Genomic DNA, 17,244 nt, shown 5'->3' with positions numbered 1-17,244 from the left:
ATGATACCAATCTTTTCAGAAAAAAACCAAAATAATGAATTGTTCTGTTTTCAAATCCTGAGCCGTGTCTTTGATTTGGACGAAAACAACACCTATCTTCAAGCAAAGCTCATCTCCAACAAGATAATAATACATCCACGACGTTAAACCTATAGCTTAGAAAAGCCAAAAAAAATGAGTTTAAACCATCCTCGTTCGTATTCCCCTCCTAAATCAAGCCTTCTTCTCATTTCACAAAACTGTAAACTATTCAACCCAAGATAATAAGATGAACCACCCCCCCCAACATATCCACCCTTCCTTAATTTAGCAATTACCACAGCAAATCAACACAGCCGCTCTTCACCTGCCGAGCATTCGCAAGGGACAACCTGAGAGGCCGAGTGGAGTCAAAATACAGCCCCCCCTTTTTATTGTTCACACCCATCTCGCTCGCATCTCGTATGTCAAACAACATTACGTGGATAACATGGTCAGCAATCTTTCGCAACAAACGACGTAACCAGCAGAGTAAAAAGCGAGAGAAACTGTGTATTCAATGATGATGATCTAGCCTACCGACCAGTGAAAGTCCAGACCGCACAACCCAAAGACTTTACAAGCAAGCAGGTGGCACAACCCACAACAAACGACAAAGGCCCGGTCCAAGTCCAGAAAAGAGAAAAAAAAACCACATTGACTAAATAGCTAGCTAGAAAAAAGTGAGAACAGAGAGGTACAATACGTAGAGAGTTATCGGAAAAGATGAAAAGGGGGGACAGAGAGTCAGACAGCGAGGAAGGAGGTGGTGTGGATTACGGCAAAGCCTCTGCCCAAATAGTTGCGTGTACTCGGCCCATCTCCAAACCGACACAATAGTCGCTATGAGGCAGACGCTTCAAAATATTGCTTTGCGTTCTGTCACTCCTCTCCCGCCTCATGGGCCAAAAACGTGTTTCCCTCCCAGTCCTTGCGCACGTTTCCGCGTAGCCCTCCTGGAGCATAAATCCCATCCTATCCTCCCCAAGGTCGACGGCGGGTGGTGATATTCCAAGAATGTCGGGTGAGCTGTTTCTGCCTCTCCGAGAGGGAATGTCCCCACTGTGATGCATTACTGGGTGCGAGGGCGTTGGGTATAGAGGCCTGGTGCGGCAAAGGTCGACAGATTGCTAGGGGTATATCTGCGGAGCACATGGTTGCGCTTAGGCGATGACGCACTTGCCCTTCTTCTTTGATGACTTCTTCATCAACGCGGCCCGCGTCGCGAACTCGAACACTTCCCGGACACCCTCGTTGGTCTTGGCGGAGCACTCGAGATACTTGGTGGCCTTGATATTGGTGGCAACTTGTTGACCCTGCACATATTTGTCAGCTTTTGTTGTTGTCGTGGGGGACGGTCCTTGCAAAAGCATACCTGTTCAGGAGACACGGGCTGTTGGCTGGTCTTGCGGAGCTCCTCGATGGTCTTCTGGTCGAAACGGAGATCCTTCTTGCAACCAACAAGGATCTTGGGAACATCGGGACAGAAATGGTGTACCTCGGAGCACCACTATCGAGAGAATTACATCAGTAACGTCCAAGCGTAATATGGTAGGATAAGCATAAACTTACCTTCTCGCCAACGTTGTCGAGGGAATCGGGCGAGTCGATGGCGAAGCAGATCAAGATGACGTGGGAGTCGGGGTAAGAGAGAGGGCGGAGACGGTCGTAATCCTCTTGGCCAGCCGTATCCCAAAGGGCGAGCTCGACGTGCTTTCCATCAACCTCGACATCGGCAACGTAGTTTTCGAAGACGGTAGGGACATAGACCTGCAGGTTCGTTAGTAATTGATAGTTGAAGGGCAGTGCCAGCGCGATCCAAGTTCCGTGGTGCGGTTGCCTTGATCGTCATCGAACGCCCAGGTATGGGCAGCAAAGTTGCGGAGGCGGTCAATAGCGATCAGGGGGTGGCGTGATGGGCAATCGAAGCGTGCACGGGAGGGTGAAAGTAGTTCGAATCTTACCTCTGGGAAGGTACCCTTGGAGAAAACACTGCGACGAGACCTGTCAGTAACTGTAGATGATGGATGATGGGGGTTGATGATGATGATGATGATGTTGATGACGACGCGACCAAGGTCATGGTTGCGGCGGTGAAAGGACTAAATCCGACATGACAGAACGGGCATCATGGAAGGCTACTCACATCAACAAGCACGTCTTTCCGCAGGCACCGTCACCGACGATAACCAACTTCCGGCGAAGCTCGGCGGCCATTGTTGCGTGTGATTAGGTTAATAAGTTGGGAAAAGTGTTTTGGTTTGGCTTGGTTTGGGAGGTCGCAGACGTGTCGAGCTGCGAGGCCGGGAGACGGGTGATGTTCAACAAAAAGAAGAACAGCGGTGGTATCTGTATGTCAAGGAGAGAGCGGAGGCGGAGTCAGAGCCTCTGTCTGGGTGCAGTTGGTCGGGTTCGTGGGTGGTTGATGCAGCAAAAGTGCGAGAGATGGAAGGTTGCAAGGTGGAGGTGGAAAAGAGCAGAAGATCAAGTCGCTTTCAATTGACGACAGAGAAAGGGCAACGGCAACAGTGCGTTGGGGGGAGCCGGGAAGATGAGGACGAGTGGGTGCGCGCCTGAAACGGGGGCCTCTGAGTGGACAAAAAGTTTGGGGGGGCTTGCTTAAGTGCTGTTCGCTTGGTCTGGGCTCAGCTTCCCTGTTCAGCAGGGCAGTGGTGGAGGTCGCCGGTTATCTTTTTGGTCTTATTTAATCACCTCTCTCGTGATGTTGTAGTGCTCTAAATTGTTTATTTTATTCTTCCTGCTGACTGACAGGTAGTGGCTTTTTACCTACGGAGGACCGACAGCATCACGGGTTCCGAGTCCTGAACTTTTAGTTATGGACTAACTATATCTTAGGTAGCGGGTGTCCTTGGCTGGCAGATGCTCCCGTCAACGTGCACCGATGTGGCCCCAGCCTTCTGCCCTGGGCTGGCAAAGATCCCAAGCCCCTGAAAGACAGGCAATCTTGAACGGGCAGACGGGGTCGGATTGTCGGCGGGCCTCGCTCTTCCATCAACACAATCAAGAACGTGGGAATATCGCCACGGCTGCCTACCACGAATGCGATGATGCCATTGTCAGGGCTGTCCTGCACCAGCCGGAGCACATGTCTTGAATTCTATGACTCCCGACCGATTGGGAGAGTTCCCCCCAAAAAAAAAAAAAAACGCCCCTATCAACCAGAAGCACAGCACCTGCACTTGCACAAGGCTTAAGAACGGGGGCTATCCTTTCACAGCATAACTCCCTCAGCCTTGCCATTACGGAATATCTGTGCTTCTGAAACGGTGACCTCGAACATTGATGACATCCATTATTAACAGTCGAGGCATGTGATGGGTGCATCAGTTGGCTACCTCCCAACAAGGAGATCTGCAAAGACCGAGGAGAAAGCTCACCGTCTTTGCCCTCCTACGGTGTCAAGTGAGAAGTGTGTGGGTCACAATGGGTCGTAACGCTGGAGTCCTAGGGACAGCCATAGGACTTCCCAAGCCCATACCTACAGCCTGCAACCCGGGAGCTGCACAACGGGACAAAGCCGAACGAACTGCCAGCCATTTCAGCATCAGTTTGTTTGCTTGTCAGCCCTACAAACTCGTGAGAAGGCAGTCAGATTGGACCTGATACTTGGGATTCGGCCTGGTCGGCGTCTGATGTGCAGATACAGGATCACAACACGAGCGTGTCGAATGTCAACTCGTCCGGGCGTCTTATCCGCAGCTGCACGGGAGATCTTGGTTGGTTCAACCCCTTTTGATATTTGACATAGTGATCCATTCTCCATGTATAACATGACAAAAGCATTCGATGATGCAGATGCAGCATATCTCAGAAAGTGGGTCGCTGGGCTATGTTCATAGCTGCCAGCTGACAGGCCTCTCTCGGTCAGCCGTAAAAATTTCCAACCGCCGGGTGCACGGGGCACACACGGACCGTTGATGGCACGAATTGAAGCATTGGTCAGTCAACTTTTCTGAGATTCGCTGCTGGTGCGCCCGACGGATGTGATACTCGCCCGCCCCGGTCCCCCCTCCCCCGCCGACCAAAAGGACGAACACAACTCCCCTCACCACTCCCCAGCACACCAACGGTCAATTGACCGTCTGCGGCCCGAGATGGACAAGATCCTCCGCCGGGTTGCCATGGCCGAGCGCCAGGTGACAAAACGAATCAAGCGCAAGACCCAGCGCCGGTACCAGCAAGAGAAGAAGGAGCGGATGAGGGAGATCAAGAGGCACAGAGAAGAAATCGGCGAGGACATGCGACAGGCCATCATCCGCCGCAACGAGGACCTCAAGTTGGGCCCCATCGCCCCCAACCGTGACACTGGCAAGCTCAACGAATTCGGCAACCCATACGGCGCCATCTCGGTCGACAGAGCTCTCCTCCACTCCCAGCTCACCCCCGCCCAAAAGGAAGCCCGCTGCGCCTGGGCCGGCGGCTCCAAGAACCTCTGCCTTGCCCCCGGAGACCGTGTAGTCATCCTCGAGGGCCCCTACAAGGGCAAGATCGTCCCCATCAAGACCATCCGAACCAACACCATGGTCCTCGAGATGGAGGACGAGCTCAAGGTGAGCTTCCTCCAACATACCCCCCCCCCCCTCCCCAGCATATGACTAACCCTCCTTTCCCCAGACCAACGTCAAAATCCCCGAATACCTCCGCGAACCCGGCTCCTCCCCAGTAGAACCAATCGCCATGGCCGTCCCCATCTCAGCCGTCCGCCTCGTCTACCCCCTCCCCCACCCCGACTCCGGCCACGTCCGCGACGTCATCGTCCGCGAGCTCAAACCCATCAACATCTCCTACGACCGTCCCACCCGCCGCACCCTCTTCTCCCGCCTCGTCCCCGGCCTCAACGTCACCATCCCCTGGCCCGCCGTCCCCCCCGTCAAGCACATCGACCACCCAATCGACACCCTCCGCATCGACGTCGAGGAACGCACCTACATCCCCACCCTCCTGCGTCCCCCAATGCCAGAGGTGGTCATTGACGAGCTCCGCAACCGCTACAGCAAGTTCCGCACGAGGCACACGGAGGAGTACATCGCCAAGATTCAGGCCCAGGAGGACGAGAAGAAGGCCAGGAGGAAGAGCGTCGACACGATGTTGCAGCCGGTGCAGGAGTACAACAGGAAGCTGAGGGAGCTGAGACGGGAGAGGGGCCAGCCGGTGCTGACGGATGAGATGTTGGAGAAGATTGGCAGGGTTATTGCCAAGAATCAGGCGCTGAGGAAGAGCGGTGGGTTGGTGAGCGCGCAGTTGGAGCAGAGGAAGAAGCAGGACGAGGAGTTGAGGAAGGCGGTGGAGAGTTTATCGATAGAGGGCGGCGAGGGGATAGCGCCGGTGGACCAACCAAAGGTGTAGAACCATCATGTGTAGGTAAGGTACATACATATCAAAACAAGATACCCCTGGGTTGAAAATGGCGTGAATGGGTGAGGGTATTGAAAGTGTAAAAACATATGGAACGGTCGTGTTTGATACGGGAATGTTTCTTTGTAACAGTAAATGATGTAGCATATAGAAAGGGGCGGAACAAGAGAAATCACAAGAAACGCCATTTCATGAAGCACATGGTTGAAACTGATATTGAGGCCCTTCTCTGTTATACAATCTAAGCTGTGCCCCTGCCTCTCATGCCAATATACAATACCGCTTGTCAATGCTATGATTTGCAAAAAAAAAAAACTCTCCCCTGAACCCCTGATTCCAAAAAGTAAACAGAACCGCACAGACATCCAACATCACCTATCCAAAACACAACAACACTATCCTCTCATAACCCATCTCACTCCCCCTAAAACTCCTACTATGACTCCTGCTATCACTTATACCGGTCCTCTTCTACTCACCTCAAATCCCCCATATCAACCCCACTCCGATTCCCATGATGCCCCCCATCACCCCCCCAATGCTTCTCAAAAGCCTGTTGATACTACATCACACAAGTTAGCACACAACCTTCCCCCCTCCGGTTTCAATCAAAAGCGTAGTTAGTGTACTCACCGCAATCCCAAAATTCACCACCAGCGCCACCCCAAGCGCCCCCGCCACCACCATCGGCCCCAACACAAAATCAAAATCCTTCCCGCTCCTCCCCACAATCATCTCCCTCCTCCTCCTCAACACCCACCAGCTCCAACCCCCCGTAAATGCCGCCACACCCAAGAAAACCATCCCCATCACCTCCCCCAGCAAGTTCCCTCCCTTCGAGCTCGCAGAGGCAGTGTACAAACTGATCGCCAACCCCCCCAGCAATACACAGATGTGCTGCCACTTCAAAAACGTCCGCTCGTTTGCCAGCCAGACTTTTGGTTCGATTTGCAACGGGCCAGAGTTCTTGATCCACTCCTTTGGTTCCGTCACTCCAGGGGGCAGGGAGGTGATGCCCGCTTCGCGTGCGCGCTTGGCTCTGCTGTACTTGGACAGGGAAAAGCCGGGGAGGACGGAGGAGAGGGTGCCGTAGTTGATCTCGCGGTTCTCGCGGGGGATGAGGGGTTGGGACTGGGAGGACTCGCCGGCTTCATCGCCGGCGGGGGTGGACACGGCCTGTTGTTGATTGGAGGTTGTAACGCCTGACTTTGGGGAGGCGGCGGCAGCAGCAGCGTCAGTCGCCATCCGGTCGGCGAGGTAGGATTTTGCTGCTGGGGACGAGCGGGAGGGTTTATACGACGACAGTTTGGTCCCCAGGAATGACCCGACCACTTGCTCGTTTTCCGCTCTGCGGGCGCGACGCTCTTCCTCTTCTTGGAAGGCCCGCTGGGGGTCCTTGCGGATGTCGGTGTTGAGGTCCGATAGCCAGAAGGGGAGGCGGTTGACGTAGTCCTCAAAGAGAGAGGCGACGCCCTGGACAAACTTGGAGAATCTGGGGCAGGGGTGGACAAGATGGGAGCCCATGAGGTCTTGGATCCAGACTGGACGGCCGCGCTTGTTGTTGACGTCCTCCTTGAGCTTGATCTCCAACACCGCGTAAGGGAAGCGGGAGACCTCGCTTTGGTTGATGTTCTTGAACGGGTTGGTCATGTTGCTGTTGTCGATATCCGCCCGATGCCAGTCCTTGGGATCGCGGCAGGGCCGGTCACGATCAAGCGTGTCCTCCCGGATGAAGGCAATGTCCGTATCAATAGAAATCCGCACCCGATCATCCCCCGGATTCTGAAACGCAGTCCTCACGTAATTCGCCCTCACCAGCGGCTCCAACTTGTTATCCCTCACAAACTCCTGAATCGCGTCCGCCGTCCCCTTAAACTCCTCCACATCCTCCGCCTTCTGCCCCTTCCTCTCCATCTTCTGAACCGACTTTTCCATCTTGTACTCCCCATCCAGAAACGCCTTGACGTACTTCTCCTTGATCGCAAACTTCCTCTCCTCGCTCGTCCCATTCTCATGCAACAGCTTCTGCTCCAGCAAGATCTCCGGCCTCGCGCTCAACTGCCCATACCACCTCAACCTCAACGAACTCGCCTCCGCCTCCCTCTCCACCTTCTTCGAATACAGCTGGAACTTGGCATTATCAAAATACAACGACGTAATCGTCGGGTCCTGCTGCCCATCCACCTCCTTGGCCGACTGCTCACTATACACCAGCGCCGGCAGCCTCCTCAAGATGTACGTCTTGACCTCCAACAAGTTATCCGGGTGCACCCAAAACTTGTGCGCCGTGTACTTCTCCCCATTGTGCGTCTCAGGCTGGCTGTCCGGATCAATAGGCAGCACATCCCCCGCATCCGGCGCCTCAAACCGTCTAATCGCAAAATACATATACGACAGCTTGTTCAACAACGGCGAGTAAGCCTGCTCCGAGTTGAACGGCCGGTTCGACAAGTTGACCTGCATCATCGGCCGAATCTTGTACCGATCCCCCCTCTTGCGATCATGCTTCTTGACGATCTTCAAGAAGCCGGTATAGTTCAGATTGCTATACTTTTGCAGCTCCTTGACCTCGTTTGTGATCCCATCCAGCTCTGCCTCCATCTCTTTGAGTTTCTGTTTATCCACCGCCACCTCTTCATGTTTTCCCTCCTCCCCCTCTTCCTGGGCAGCATCACCCTCGCCACCCTCCTCGGACTGTTGCTGCTCATTCAAATGCTTCAGCTTCTCCGCCGCCTCATCCGTCCTGTTGCGCAGCTCCTCAATCTTGGTCTCTTGAAACTTGGCCACTTTTTCGAGCTGAGTGTTGAAGATCTCGTCGCAGAAGCGGTTCTCGTCTTCTTCGGTCCAGGGCTCGTCCTCGTCGTCGGGCTTGTCCTCGCGGAGGATGGATTTCAGCTTGGCGTAGTCGATGTATTGGTCTTTCCAGGGCGGGTAGACCGACTGGCGGAGGGTTTTGCCGAAGCGCATCGTGAACTGTCGCCTTCTCCCGTTGGAGGCGTCGGTGTTATTTGTTGGGTGCGTGTTGGATTTGGGGGAGCAATGAAGATGATGTAGTGGAGTCTCGTGTTAACAGTAGAGGGAAAGACCTGCTGGTGCCACAGAGACAAAAGGTCGGGGAAAATGATGAAACAAAAATACAGTTGGAAAGAGAAAGCTTGCGATGAAGATGGCGGTTTTGGAGAGTGCAGAGTGGTGTCTCGTCATAAACCAACAAGGCCCCGCCGCGATGGCACAGAAACATTTCCCCACAGTACCCGTTACCCCTGGTGCGGGCGTTAGAGGCTACCAAAAGTTTGAATTTGGTCTGAAATTCAGAGGTCATCAACTGGTTTTCGGCGCTGTTCAAAGCAACACAAGTCATGTATGACTTCAAACCTCTATTTAACGTGTTGAAAAATATTTGCTGTGAGAATTCGATGCTGTGACATGTCTATCAACAATCATCCTCAAAGTACTCTTCAACCACGATAGCTTCCCTGCCAAGTCCTCCAGCTCCAGCCATTGACCAATCGACCACTGGGATCACCCACGTGCTCTTGGCGATATCTTCAGCACATGCAACTCAACTTGCAAATCTAGACTCTTCATGTTCATAAACAAATCACAGCACATAAGTCATACAAAAGCTGTATTGTTTCGCTACTGGCATGTAATCATGATCCCTCCACGTCAAGTAAACTACTCAAGCCTCTACATGTGTGCAAGGTTCTCCCCGTCTCCCCATGACCAAACCACCCTTTGGCATATCATATATATACTTCATACTTCAAGCAAACCAAAAACTCCAACAAAACAAAACAACAACAAAAAACCCACGCTTTCCATCTTCCTCCAGTTTCATCGCATTCCATACAACCAATCTCCCAACAACTTCAACCCCTCTGTCGTGAGGTCCAAACTCTGATGCGCCAGCTCAGTCCAGTCTCTCACTAGCCTCTGCTCTTTCAACTTCCACGCTTTTCCCTAAGCCATTGCTGGAGTCTTGAACTGAGCCACCGCCGCCTTCGCCCTCTCTCTCACATATAGATCCGCATCATTAGTCTCCAAACCCTCCAGCTTCGACAAGACCCCAAGCTTAGCCAGCTCCGACGCCCTCTGCGCGCAAGGCTGCCTGTCCTCATCATCCTCCAGGACGCTCAGATTCTCAAACAAGTGACAAAGACCTCTCCTCACATCCACCGATTCGTTGTCGAGGTTGCCCCCCAGCAGCTTCAACAACTCGGTCTGCGCAATCACCAATTGTCGATGCCTGGGGATACTTGCCGCAATGTGCACCAAGATAAACGTGATAGCCATAATAATCTTCGCCTGTGGGTACAGCGCCAACGTGTCCCTCCCCTTGGAATACTTCCGGCCAAACGCCCCCACCACCCGCACCTTGAGCTTGTTCGCCAGAATCCCAAACAACCTGTTCTCCCCCAGCTCCGAAAACAAGTAATCCACCAGCTCCGTCTGGTCCTGCGGTGTGTTCGGGTTCATGATGAAATTTTGAATAAAACCCAGCGCCTGCTCCTGAATCGCAATCATGTCGTTCCTTGCTTTCCGCGCCGGGTTCAGGTCCGCTTTCCGCAGCATCTCGAGTTTTTCTTTCGCTTTTTGCATCCGCGGCGAGTTTATCCTGCGAGGGTTTCCATCCATGCCCCGCCATGTCCACAAGTGAGGCTCCTCTTCTTCTGTCGTTTCCGCGTCCATATCCTCGTCTTCGTCAGCATCCGTGGAGCGTCGCGGCCGCGTGTACGGCGCACCCTCTTCGGATGTGTCATCGCTGATCAGCTGGATGAGCCACCCGGGTTCCAACTCCTCCAGGAGTTGCTTCTTGCGGCTATTGTTGACTTCGAGGATCAAGTGCTTGAGTGCCCAGACCGCGTTGAGACGCAGCCCTGGCTCGTGAGAGTGTGCTTGTTCGCAGAGGATCTTGGAGATACCCGCTTGGAGAAGAGGCTAGTAAGATGAGTGTTAGTACATGTGATCAACCACTCGGAATTCGGGACAAAACTTACCTCAACCATGGGACTGGAGCTTGCCAAGAGGTTGATGACAACACTGCAAGCTGCAATTTGCACCTCCAAATCGGGGTGTTTCATGAGCTTGTAAACAGGCTGCCAGACATCGTGATCTAAAAAGGTCGTCCTTAGAATACTGACTGATCGCCCGAGACACCGCAACGCATGACAGGCCGCCAGAATCACGCTGGTGGGGTTCTGTCCATAAGCCAACCTCTCAGCGCCATCTTTCCCTTCCTTCTTGGAAGCCGACTTCCCCTTTCGATCTTGGGGCTTCCCGGGTCGTACCGCAAGCGACTCGACAATAAAAGGAACCAGCTCCTGGGAAGCAAGCTCCTTGCGGTAATCCTCTCGCGATGAACACATCCCCGCCACGAGCGTCAGTGCACTGTACCTCATCCTGATCCTATGGATGTACAATGGGACCGGCCCCGGCGGTCCGAGTTGGCACGATGGAGGGCTCCCTTCCGAAACCATACTCTGACGGGGAAATGCTGTCCACGGGCTCGGGATCAACGGCGAAGCCAATAACTCATATGCATCCTTGAGAAGCTTGGCCGTTGTCTTGATTACGCCACACTCATGAGCAGACTTCTGCAAGATCTCGCTCCCCCCAACCAAGCGCGCCAACACTTCCGGCGTTTTCTCCAGAATGGCCCAGTCCTTTTCCGTATCACTGTCAATAAATGTGGTCGTGTAAATCGACGGAGGAATTTCCTTCATATGGTCCCTTATCAGATTGCAGAGTATAGGCACAAGGAGGTAAGCCAGTTCCTGTTCTCGGTCCAGGCGGGTGAGGTTGGCTTTGAACAGAGACGTCAGAACAGAAGCCGCTGCCACCCTCTCGAGCCCACTTGTCTTCCGCACAAGATTGAGAAGCCAGGGCACCACAGGACTCTCCGGGTTGTCAGCATCCGAGTCCTCACTAGCGGGATCGAAGCCAGTAAATTTGTATGTCTGAGAGCGCCTGTTTGACGAAGCATTCCGCGACAAGCTGGAGGGAGGAAGCTGGGCAACCTGGGAACTGCTCCTAGACTGGGAACCGGGCATTAGGGGCAGGAGATAGTCCATGGCCCCGTGGCTTTTGCCCGCGGCACCGCCAGCACCAGGAGGCCTTGGTTCTGCTGACGCAGGGGTAAAGTCGATCAAAGGGAGAACGGCTAGGATTGCCGGAGAAAGCACAAACATGCAGCAACGAAACTTAGAGTTGCAAATGATGGCCGATATTGCTTCCAACGTCAAGGCGAGACTTGCCCCTCGGGGAGCCGGGGCTGGAATCATATCAGCTAGGCCATCTGTTTCCGCAACCATTTCCGCTCCAGGTATGACCTCGCCTCGGGCCACAATGAAACTGGCCAGTATCGTCGCGAGCGCATCCAGAACACCACTGTCGGCCAAAACGTTTTGATGTTCCTCTTTATTACATAACCGGGCAATCGAACTCAAGACCAAGCGCTTTTGCTCTTGTATGACCGAATCGGTAGAAGGTTGTGTAAGAATAGCATGAAATGACTCGAGATGTTCCGGTCTGAATATAGCATCGGCCAATCTGTTGAGATCATCGTGACCTGGTAGAGCAGCACTCGTGGCCTCGGTCATGTTGCGGATGATGCGGAGGGCTGTCAGAACGACCCGGGGCGAGTTTTGGTGGGCGAGAGAAATATAAGATAGGACTGTTGGGACAACGTCGACCACATGAAGGGGGTTAAGGAATTGTGGCCCCCCTGACGAACGTTAGCACCGGGAGCAGCCGCTTGGGAGAAGAGATACTTGCCACCTGAGATACTTGCAAGCAGCTCCAGACACAGCAGACGAACAGAGTCCTCCTCTGTCCGCACGTGTGACGGAGCGCTACCTTGTAGCGCCTGGAGGATAGACCCCAGTATACCCTTCTCGACCCATTCTTCTTTGTTTTGCAGATGACCAATACACTTGTCCTTGATTGCTCGAAGCTCGGCAACCTGTTCTGAATAGCTTCTAGTTATCTTGTGCGGTGTGAGCACTGGAGGGCTCGAGGCCTGGGCCATCGTCATAGCGAGCTCGGGTTTCTGCTGATAGCTGCTGATCAAAGGGTGGCCAGCCAATAGAGACTGATTCGTGGAAAGGTATGTGGTCGTTCTTTGCGTCGGAGTATGTAGTTGTACGGTATTAGTTGTATCGCGGGCGGATTGAAGATGTAAAGATTGGAATGATGGGGAGCAAATGGCTAGACGACGAGTCTGTGGGCAATAATGAACAAAGGTAATCGATGGGCTGAGATGTTGAGAGTGAGGGGGACCGTGTGGTGCGTCTGGGTGCTTTGGGATGTGGTTAAATCATTCATCGAATGCAACTGCTGCGATGGAAGTTCGACAGCTGGAAGGCGTAACCAATCGATGATTGAATGCAGATTGGAGCAAGCTAGGAACCCCACTCCGGCCCGGCCCCGGCAGGTGGTCTGGACTGGGGTGGCCTGGCTCCCTGGCTCGCGGCTGCCGATGGCATGGGGGGGCTGTGATAAGATAAGGCAAAGAGATCCCATTGCATCGAAATCCCATTCTGTTCCAAGATATCACCATCTGTCACTTTCACGGCTTCAAGATCAGCTGTAAGGTAGTCTACTGAAACCGCCGAAACCAGCGGGAATAGGCGAACGAGAGAGAAGCTTCCAAACCGTTGGCAGAGATATTCCACCAAAACCAGGGCAACCAAGCAACTGGGTTCCGGCCCTCCCAGTCGTCGGCCTCACTCTGATTTGAACATGAGGCACTGCCCGCCTCTGATAGAAGTGTCCTGGCTGTGCATGTGTCACGGTGAGATCTGTAGAGCACTAGCAGGGCAACACATGGCGGTCTCCTCATGGGCCTTGACACATCTCGCTGTCACCGCCCAGGCAATGCTCTGCTGTCAGTTATGTTTTCCAGAACGCCAAGCCATCTTCCCGGTTTCTAGGCCCCGGGTCTCCATCCGCAGCCAGTCCTGGGCTGCCCCAGGCCTCTCACCTTGCCTTGAATCTGCCGGCAAGTCGACCACCCTCACATGAAAACGTGATCCGTGTGGACGATCTCTTTGGCTCAGCTACCCAGCCCGCCTGCTTAGGTACTGCTGCACAACCATCCACAAGGCAAGGGGCAGTCATAAATATCAGATGCTGGTGCTGTTCCGCCCGTCACACGACTTCCTTACGTTCCTCCTACTCGGTTTCAGCAAAATACCTGTTCGGATATCGGATGTACCGCGTATAGTTCCCACTCAGCTGCGATCTTCACCTACCTAAACATAGAGCCGCCCAGGAAATCTCTTTGTCGTATTATCCGAACAGCAGTCTTGGCGATCCAGCTACACATACCGATACAGATACAGATACGGAAACAGATATCTACGACGATAAATAGATATCTCGAGGAAAATCCCCACCAGATCTGATTTTGCCATTGAGAGCCATTTTTTGTTCGGCCTACTTCGTCCCCAGCAGCAGCCGCCCTATGAGATTGTGGGGAAAAACGTTGTTCAACGGAGCCCCACCGTGCCATTGATCGGCCTGCCGCAGGAATTCCCATTCACAGCATCGACCGCGCATACACCTGCGCTCGCAGGAGGAAAGAGCTTGGGATGATGTTGACACCGTCCCCGGTCGTCTCCTCTGTCAATGCCTCCCCGAGAAGCAGCTTTCCCAACATTGGAAGCCACTATGTTCCCGCCTCCTCGCCCAGACAGTCTTCTCCCCGGGTCCAGACTGTTGCCAAGTCTCGCCGACAATCGCAATCACCATTGTCATCCGCCGTCGCTTCTGCTGCTGCCCCAATAGCTGGGCCCTCGACCTCAACCACGACTACTACCGCTACCACTACCGCTACCACTACCACCTCGACGACAATAGCGTCCGCGATCCCCCCCTCGAAACACTATGTAGCCGTCGACGCTGCAACCCAGTATTCACCTATGGAACGTATCAATTATGCTACAGGGGAACCATTATCTCATACCAAACCCGAAGGAGCCCAACCACACCAAACCCCGCCGACCACGCAGTCACGAGCCATGGCTGCTCCCGGCGACCACTACGCTGCCCAAGCGGCACCAGCAGCGGCGGTGACACCGGACCCGACCAAGAAGCCCGTCCCGCCGGCCGTTGCGAAGCAGCAGCACCAGCATACCGAGGCCGTAGCCGCCTCACCCTCAAAACGGCGAAACTCCCAGGGGCCAGGGAGCAGAGGCGCATCGCCATCACGAGATGCGGGACAAAACCCCTCACCCTCTAGCAAGCGCGCAAGGCCAGAACAGTTGCCGTCGAAAGAACTGCCACGAAAATATGAATTTTGCCTCACCGAAGATATGGTTGTTTTGATAGCGCATATGCTTGGAGAGCTTATTGAAACCAACGATGTGCTTGCTCTGAAGTCAGGCAATCTTACACGATTTCACTCACGGTATGTTGCTGCTGCTGCAAATGTCCGAGTTCCATGCTGACTTGTTCCAGTACGGCGCCTGGCATCTCAGTTTTGGATTACCTTCACCGCCTAGCGAGACATGCTACTCTCAGCCCACCACTTCTACTCTCCATGGTTTATTATATCGACCGACTATGTGCCTGCTACCCCGAATTCACCATCAACACGCTGACCGTGCATCGGTTCCTCATCACGGCTGCCACGGTAGCAGCAAAGGGCCTCTCAGACGCCTTCTGGAACAATTCGACCTACGCTAAAGTCGGGGGAATAAAAGTCAACGAGCTGAAACTGCTCGAGCTCGAGTTCCTGTACAGGGTGGACTGGAAAATTGTCCCCAACCCAGACATACTTGTGTCGTACTACAAGGGACTTGTGGAGCGGTGTCCAGGATACGTGCTTGAACGAGAAGAGATTCCACTCGAAGACGACGGCGAAGACGAGGGAGAGGACGATGACAGCGATGTACTCGACGACGAGGACGATGACGACGAGGATGGTGATAATGATGGGGGCCGCAATGAGGAGACAAGGAGCCAGTGCGTGCAATCACCACGATTCAAACAATCGGAAGAAGGGCGTTCACCTTTGAGATATCGCTAGGGGCTTACGCTTGGCGAGCCCTTCCTGGCGTGTTTGCCATGGGGAAAGAATGAAGCAACTCACGTGCGTCACACGGCAAACTGGACTGGGACGGCTATTACGATCGATTTTCCCAGCATATACGATCCACAGAACCCGCCGTTTAGCCTCGGTGCGCCAAGGCATGCAGTCGCAATAATGGCAGCCGGGCCTTTCCCAATCTGTAAAGAAGCGCAAGAGCTGGAGGAATCAGATCGTCGCCGTATACGGGAAGCTATAGCGGCCATTTTGGAAGCGAAAGCCGCTAAAGACGTGAAAAAACAGCGCGGTGATCGGGTTTTGGATGAAGAGAGAAGAAAAAAGAAGAAGAAGAATATAAGAATTCTAGGATAGGCTCCTGGTGACATAGAAGCGTGAGAGAAGATGTTGCGAAGATACCACGAGAAGCGAAGAGGTTTATATGCATATAGCGTTGAATACAGCGATCAGGTTACAGGTCTCTAGTTTTTCTCAGACTATGGTGGTGGAATTCGGAAAAGTGATGTTGAAGACATCAGACGACGGTATTTTTGGACTGTTGAGCCAAACAGTGATGATATCGTTTATTCTCAGTTGTTCAAAAGACGATCTCGATGAACCTCTGCCAATCCCTCAGCACAGTGCCAAGACGGCTGGCCCCAAAGCTTGGGGGGACGTGCACCTCAGCTCGACGCCAAGACCTGGAGCATCATCACCAATCCAATTCCAATCTCGGCCGGCTTTTGTCTCCAAACCGACAACCGAAACACAAATCGCCCACCATGAAGCCATCCCACGTACTCTCCGCCTTCGCGGCCCTCGCAACAGCTGTCACGGCCCAAGAATACGACGACGATGTTACCTATACTTCCTCTCCCACTGGGCGCATAGCACCAGTCTACATTCAACCCATCTCGTCTTCCTCCCCGCCGGTCCTCCTCGCCGAACTAAACTACCACCCCTCTTCTTCCACCAATCCCTCCTCAGAGGAGGATGCGCCAGCTCCCTCCGTCCTGAGCTATGAACCCCCCGAATTCGACCCCGAGACGAAGCTTGTTAGAGTTGGGGTGTATGATGAGAAAACAGGGAGATGGGCCTCCTCGGCGGCGGTGGTGTCCGTGGAGAACTTTGGGCAGGGGTACCAGCCGAACTTTGTGCTGAATGTGGATGAGAAGGGGGAGGAGGTGGTTGGGGTTGTGGTGAGGGGGGTGAGGGTTGATGCTGGGCAGACGAGGAATTTTGGGCCGAGGGTGGTGGTTAGGGGGATGGAGAGGGGGAGGCAGCCGGGGTTGGGGAAGCCGGTTGTGCTGAGCGCTGAGGGGAGGAAGGTGGAGGTTGAGGAGAGGAGTTTTCTTCAAAAGTGGGTGCCGATGATGGATGATATTATAGGGGTATGTGCTAACGTGAGAATAGGTACTGGTGGGCGATTCTTTTGGGTGCTGTTTTGCTGCTGGGAGGTGGTGGAGATGGGAAATGAGAGGTTTTGGGCATATTATCATGAGTTTTTGGCATTCATTATGGCATTTTCTGTTGTCTTTTTTCTAGGGGCTTGTGTCATGGCGTGTGGTGGTCTGTTTATGTATTCAACAAGAGGGAGGCGCTGTTGTTGTTTCTTTCCATGGACACAGACTGGTTTCTCTGATCAAGCTGTCGCTCCTCTCTCTCTACAATCACCCGTCCCGATTCACAGGTCGGCGGCAAAGCTGCCGCTCTAGACTTGTTGATCATTCGATGGCCTTTGCGCGACGCAGCGCAGCGCGAGCCCTCACACAGTGGGCTAGCTGGTGGCTACTGCCGTCAGCTCTCGGACCCCTGTCAGC

The 17,244-nt window shown here is 53.7% G+C and overlaps 6 protein-coding genes across 6 annotated transcripts; 3 read left to right on the top strand and 3 right to left on the bottom strand.

Moving 5' to 3' along the window:
• Positions 1-449: 449 nt before the first annotated feature.
• On the bottom strand, positions 450-3,030 carry RHO1 (GTP-binding protein Rho1). Its single transcript, XM_062945809.1, has 5 exons — positions 2,165-3,030; positions 1,983-2,010; positions 1,591-1,788; positions 1,394-1,528; positions 450-1,334 (listed from the first exon to the last, which is right to left on the bottom strand). Exons 1-5 carry the CDS (start codon positions 2,233-2,235, stop codon positions 1,182-1,184), a joined length of 585 nt encoding a protein of 194 aa, XP_062801844.1. The 5' UTR covers positions 2,236-3,030; the 3' UTR covers positions 450-1,181.
• QC764_307050 (uncharacterized protein) lies at positions 2,735-5,607 on the top strand. Its single transcript, XM_062945808.1, has 3 exons — positions 2,735-2,790; positions 2,875-4,589; positions 4,654-5,607. Exons 2-3 carry the CDS (start codon positions 4,134-4,136, stop codon positions 5,383-5,385), a joined length of 1,188 nt encoding a protein of 395 aa, XP_062801843.1. The 5' UTR covers positions 2,735-2,790; positions 2,875-4,133; the 3' UTR covers positions 5,386-5,607.
• VTC2 (Phosphate metabolism transcription protein) lies at positions 4,752-8,762 on the bottom strand. The gene is made up of 2 exons (XM_062945807.1): positions 6,028-8,762; positions 4,752-5,956 (listed from the first exon to the last, which is right to left on the bottom strand). Exons 1-2 carry the CDS (start codon positions 8,359-8,361, stop codon positions 5,870-5,872), a joined length of 2,421 nt encoding a protein of 806 aa, XP_062801842.1. The 5' UTR covers positions 8,362-8,762; the 3' UTR covers positions 4,752-5,869.
• Positions 8,763-9,357: 595 nt separating this feature from the next.
• QC764_307030 (uncharacterized protein) lies at positions 9,358-12,430 on the bottom strand (the record flags this gene model as incomplete). The annotated part of the gene is made up of 3 exons (XM_062945806.1): positions 9,358-10,335; positions 10,395-12,121; positions 12,172-12,430. The coding sequence occupies 3 exons, from the start codon at positions 12,428-12,430 to the stop codon at positions 9,358-9,360; spliced, it is 2,964 nt and encodes a 987-aa protein (XP_062801841.1).
• Positions 12,431-13,380: 950 nt separating this feature from the next.
• On the top strand, positions 13,381-15,427 carry PHO80 (Pho80p cyclin; the record flags this gene model as incomplete). Its single annotated transcript, XM_062945805.1, is given in 3 exon segments — positions 13,381-14,217; positions 14,230-14,806; positions 14,857-15,427. 3 exon segments carry the CDS (start codon positions 13,989-13,991, stop codon positions 15,425-15,427), a joined length of 1,377 nt encoding a protein of 458 aa, XP_062801840.1. The 5' UTR covers positions 13,381-13,988.
• Positions 15,428-16,038: 611 nt separating this feature from the next.
• QC764_307010 (uncharacterized protein) lies at positions 16,039-16,901 on the top strand (the record flags this gene model as incomplete). The annotated part of the gene is made up of 2 exons (XM_062945804.1): positions 16,039-16,784; positions 16,838-16,901. 2 exons carry the CDS (start codon positions 16,039-16,041, stop codon positions 16,899-16,901), a joined length of 810 nt encoding a protein of 269 aa, XP_062801839.1.
• Between the last annotated feature and the right edge of the window lie 343 nt (positions 16,902-17,244).

Source organism: Podospora pseudoanserina, chromosome 3 (assembly GCF_035222485.1).
Source record: "Podospora pseudoanserina strain CBS 124.78 chromosome 3, whole genome shotgun sequence".
In the NCBI taxonomy this organism is placed as follows: domain Eukaryota; kingdom Fungi; phylum Ascomycota; class Sordariomycetes; order Sordariales; family Podosporaceae; genus Podospora; species Podospora pseudoanserina.
Note: the sequence above shows the minus strand (reverse complement) of the source record. Positions and strands in the feature narration are given on the sequence as shown.

Bases quoted from the DNA above. Each gene is read 5' to 3' on its own strand.
- QC764_307050 (XM_062945808.1), top strand. From the start codon at position 4,134: ATGGACAAGATCCTCCGCCGGGTTGCCATGGCCGAGCGCCAGGTGACA. The intron at 4,590-4,653 runs GTGAGCTTCCTC...TCCTTTCCCCAG, and splicing joins AGATGGAGGACGAGCTCAAG to ACCAACGTCAAAATCCCCGA.
- RHO1 (XM_062945809.1), bottom strand. From the start codon at position 2,235: ATGGCCGCCGAGCTTCGCCGGAAGTTGGTTATCGTCGGTGACGGTGCC. The intron at 1,789-1,982 runs GTAAGATTCGAA...ACGAACCTGCAG, and splicing joins CCAAGGGTACCTTCCCAGAG to GTCTATGTCCCTACCGTCTT. The intron at 1,335-1,393 runs GTATGCTTTTGC...AAATATGTGCAG, and splicing joins AGCCCGTGTCTCCTGAACAG to GGTCAACAAGTTGCCACCAA.
- VTC2 (XM_062945807.1), bottom strand. From the start codon at position 8,361: ATGCGCTTCGGCAAAACCCTCCGCCAGTCGGTCTACCCGCCCTGGAAA. The intron at 5,957-6,027 runs GTGAGTACACTA...TGTGTGATGTAG, and splicing joins TGGTGAATTTTGGGATTGCG to TATCAACAGGCTTTTGAGAA.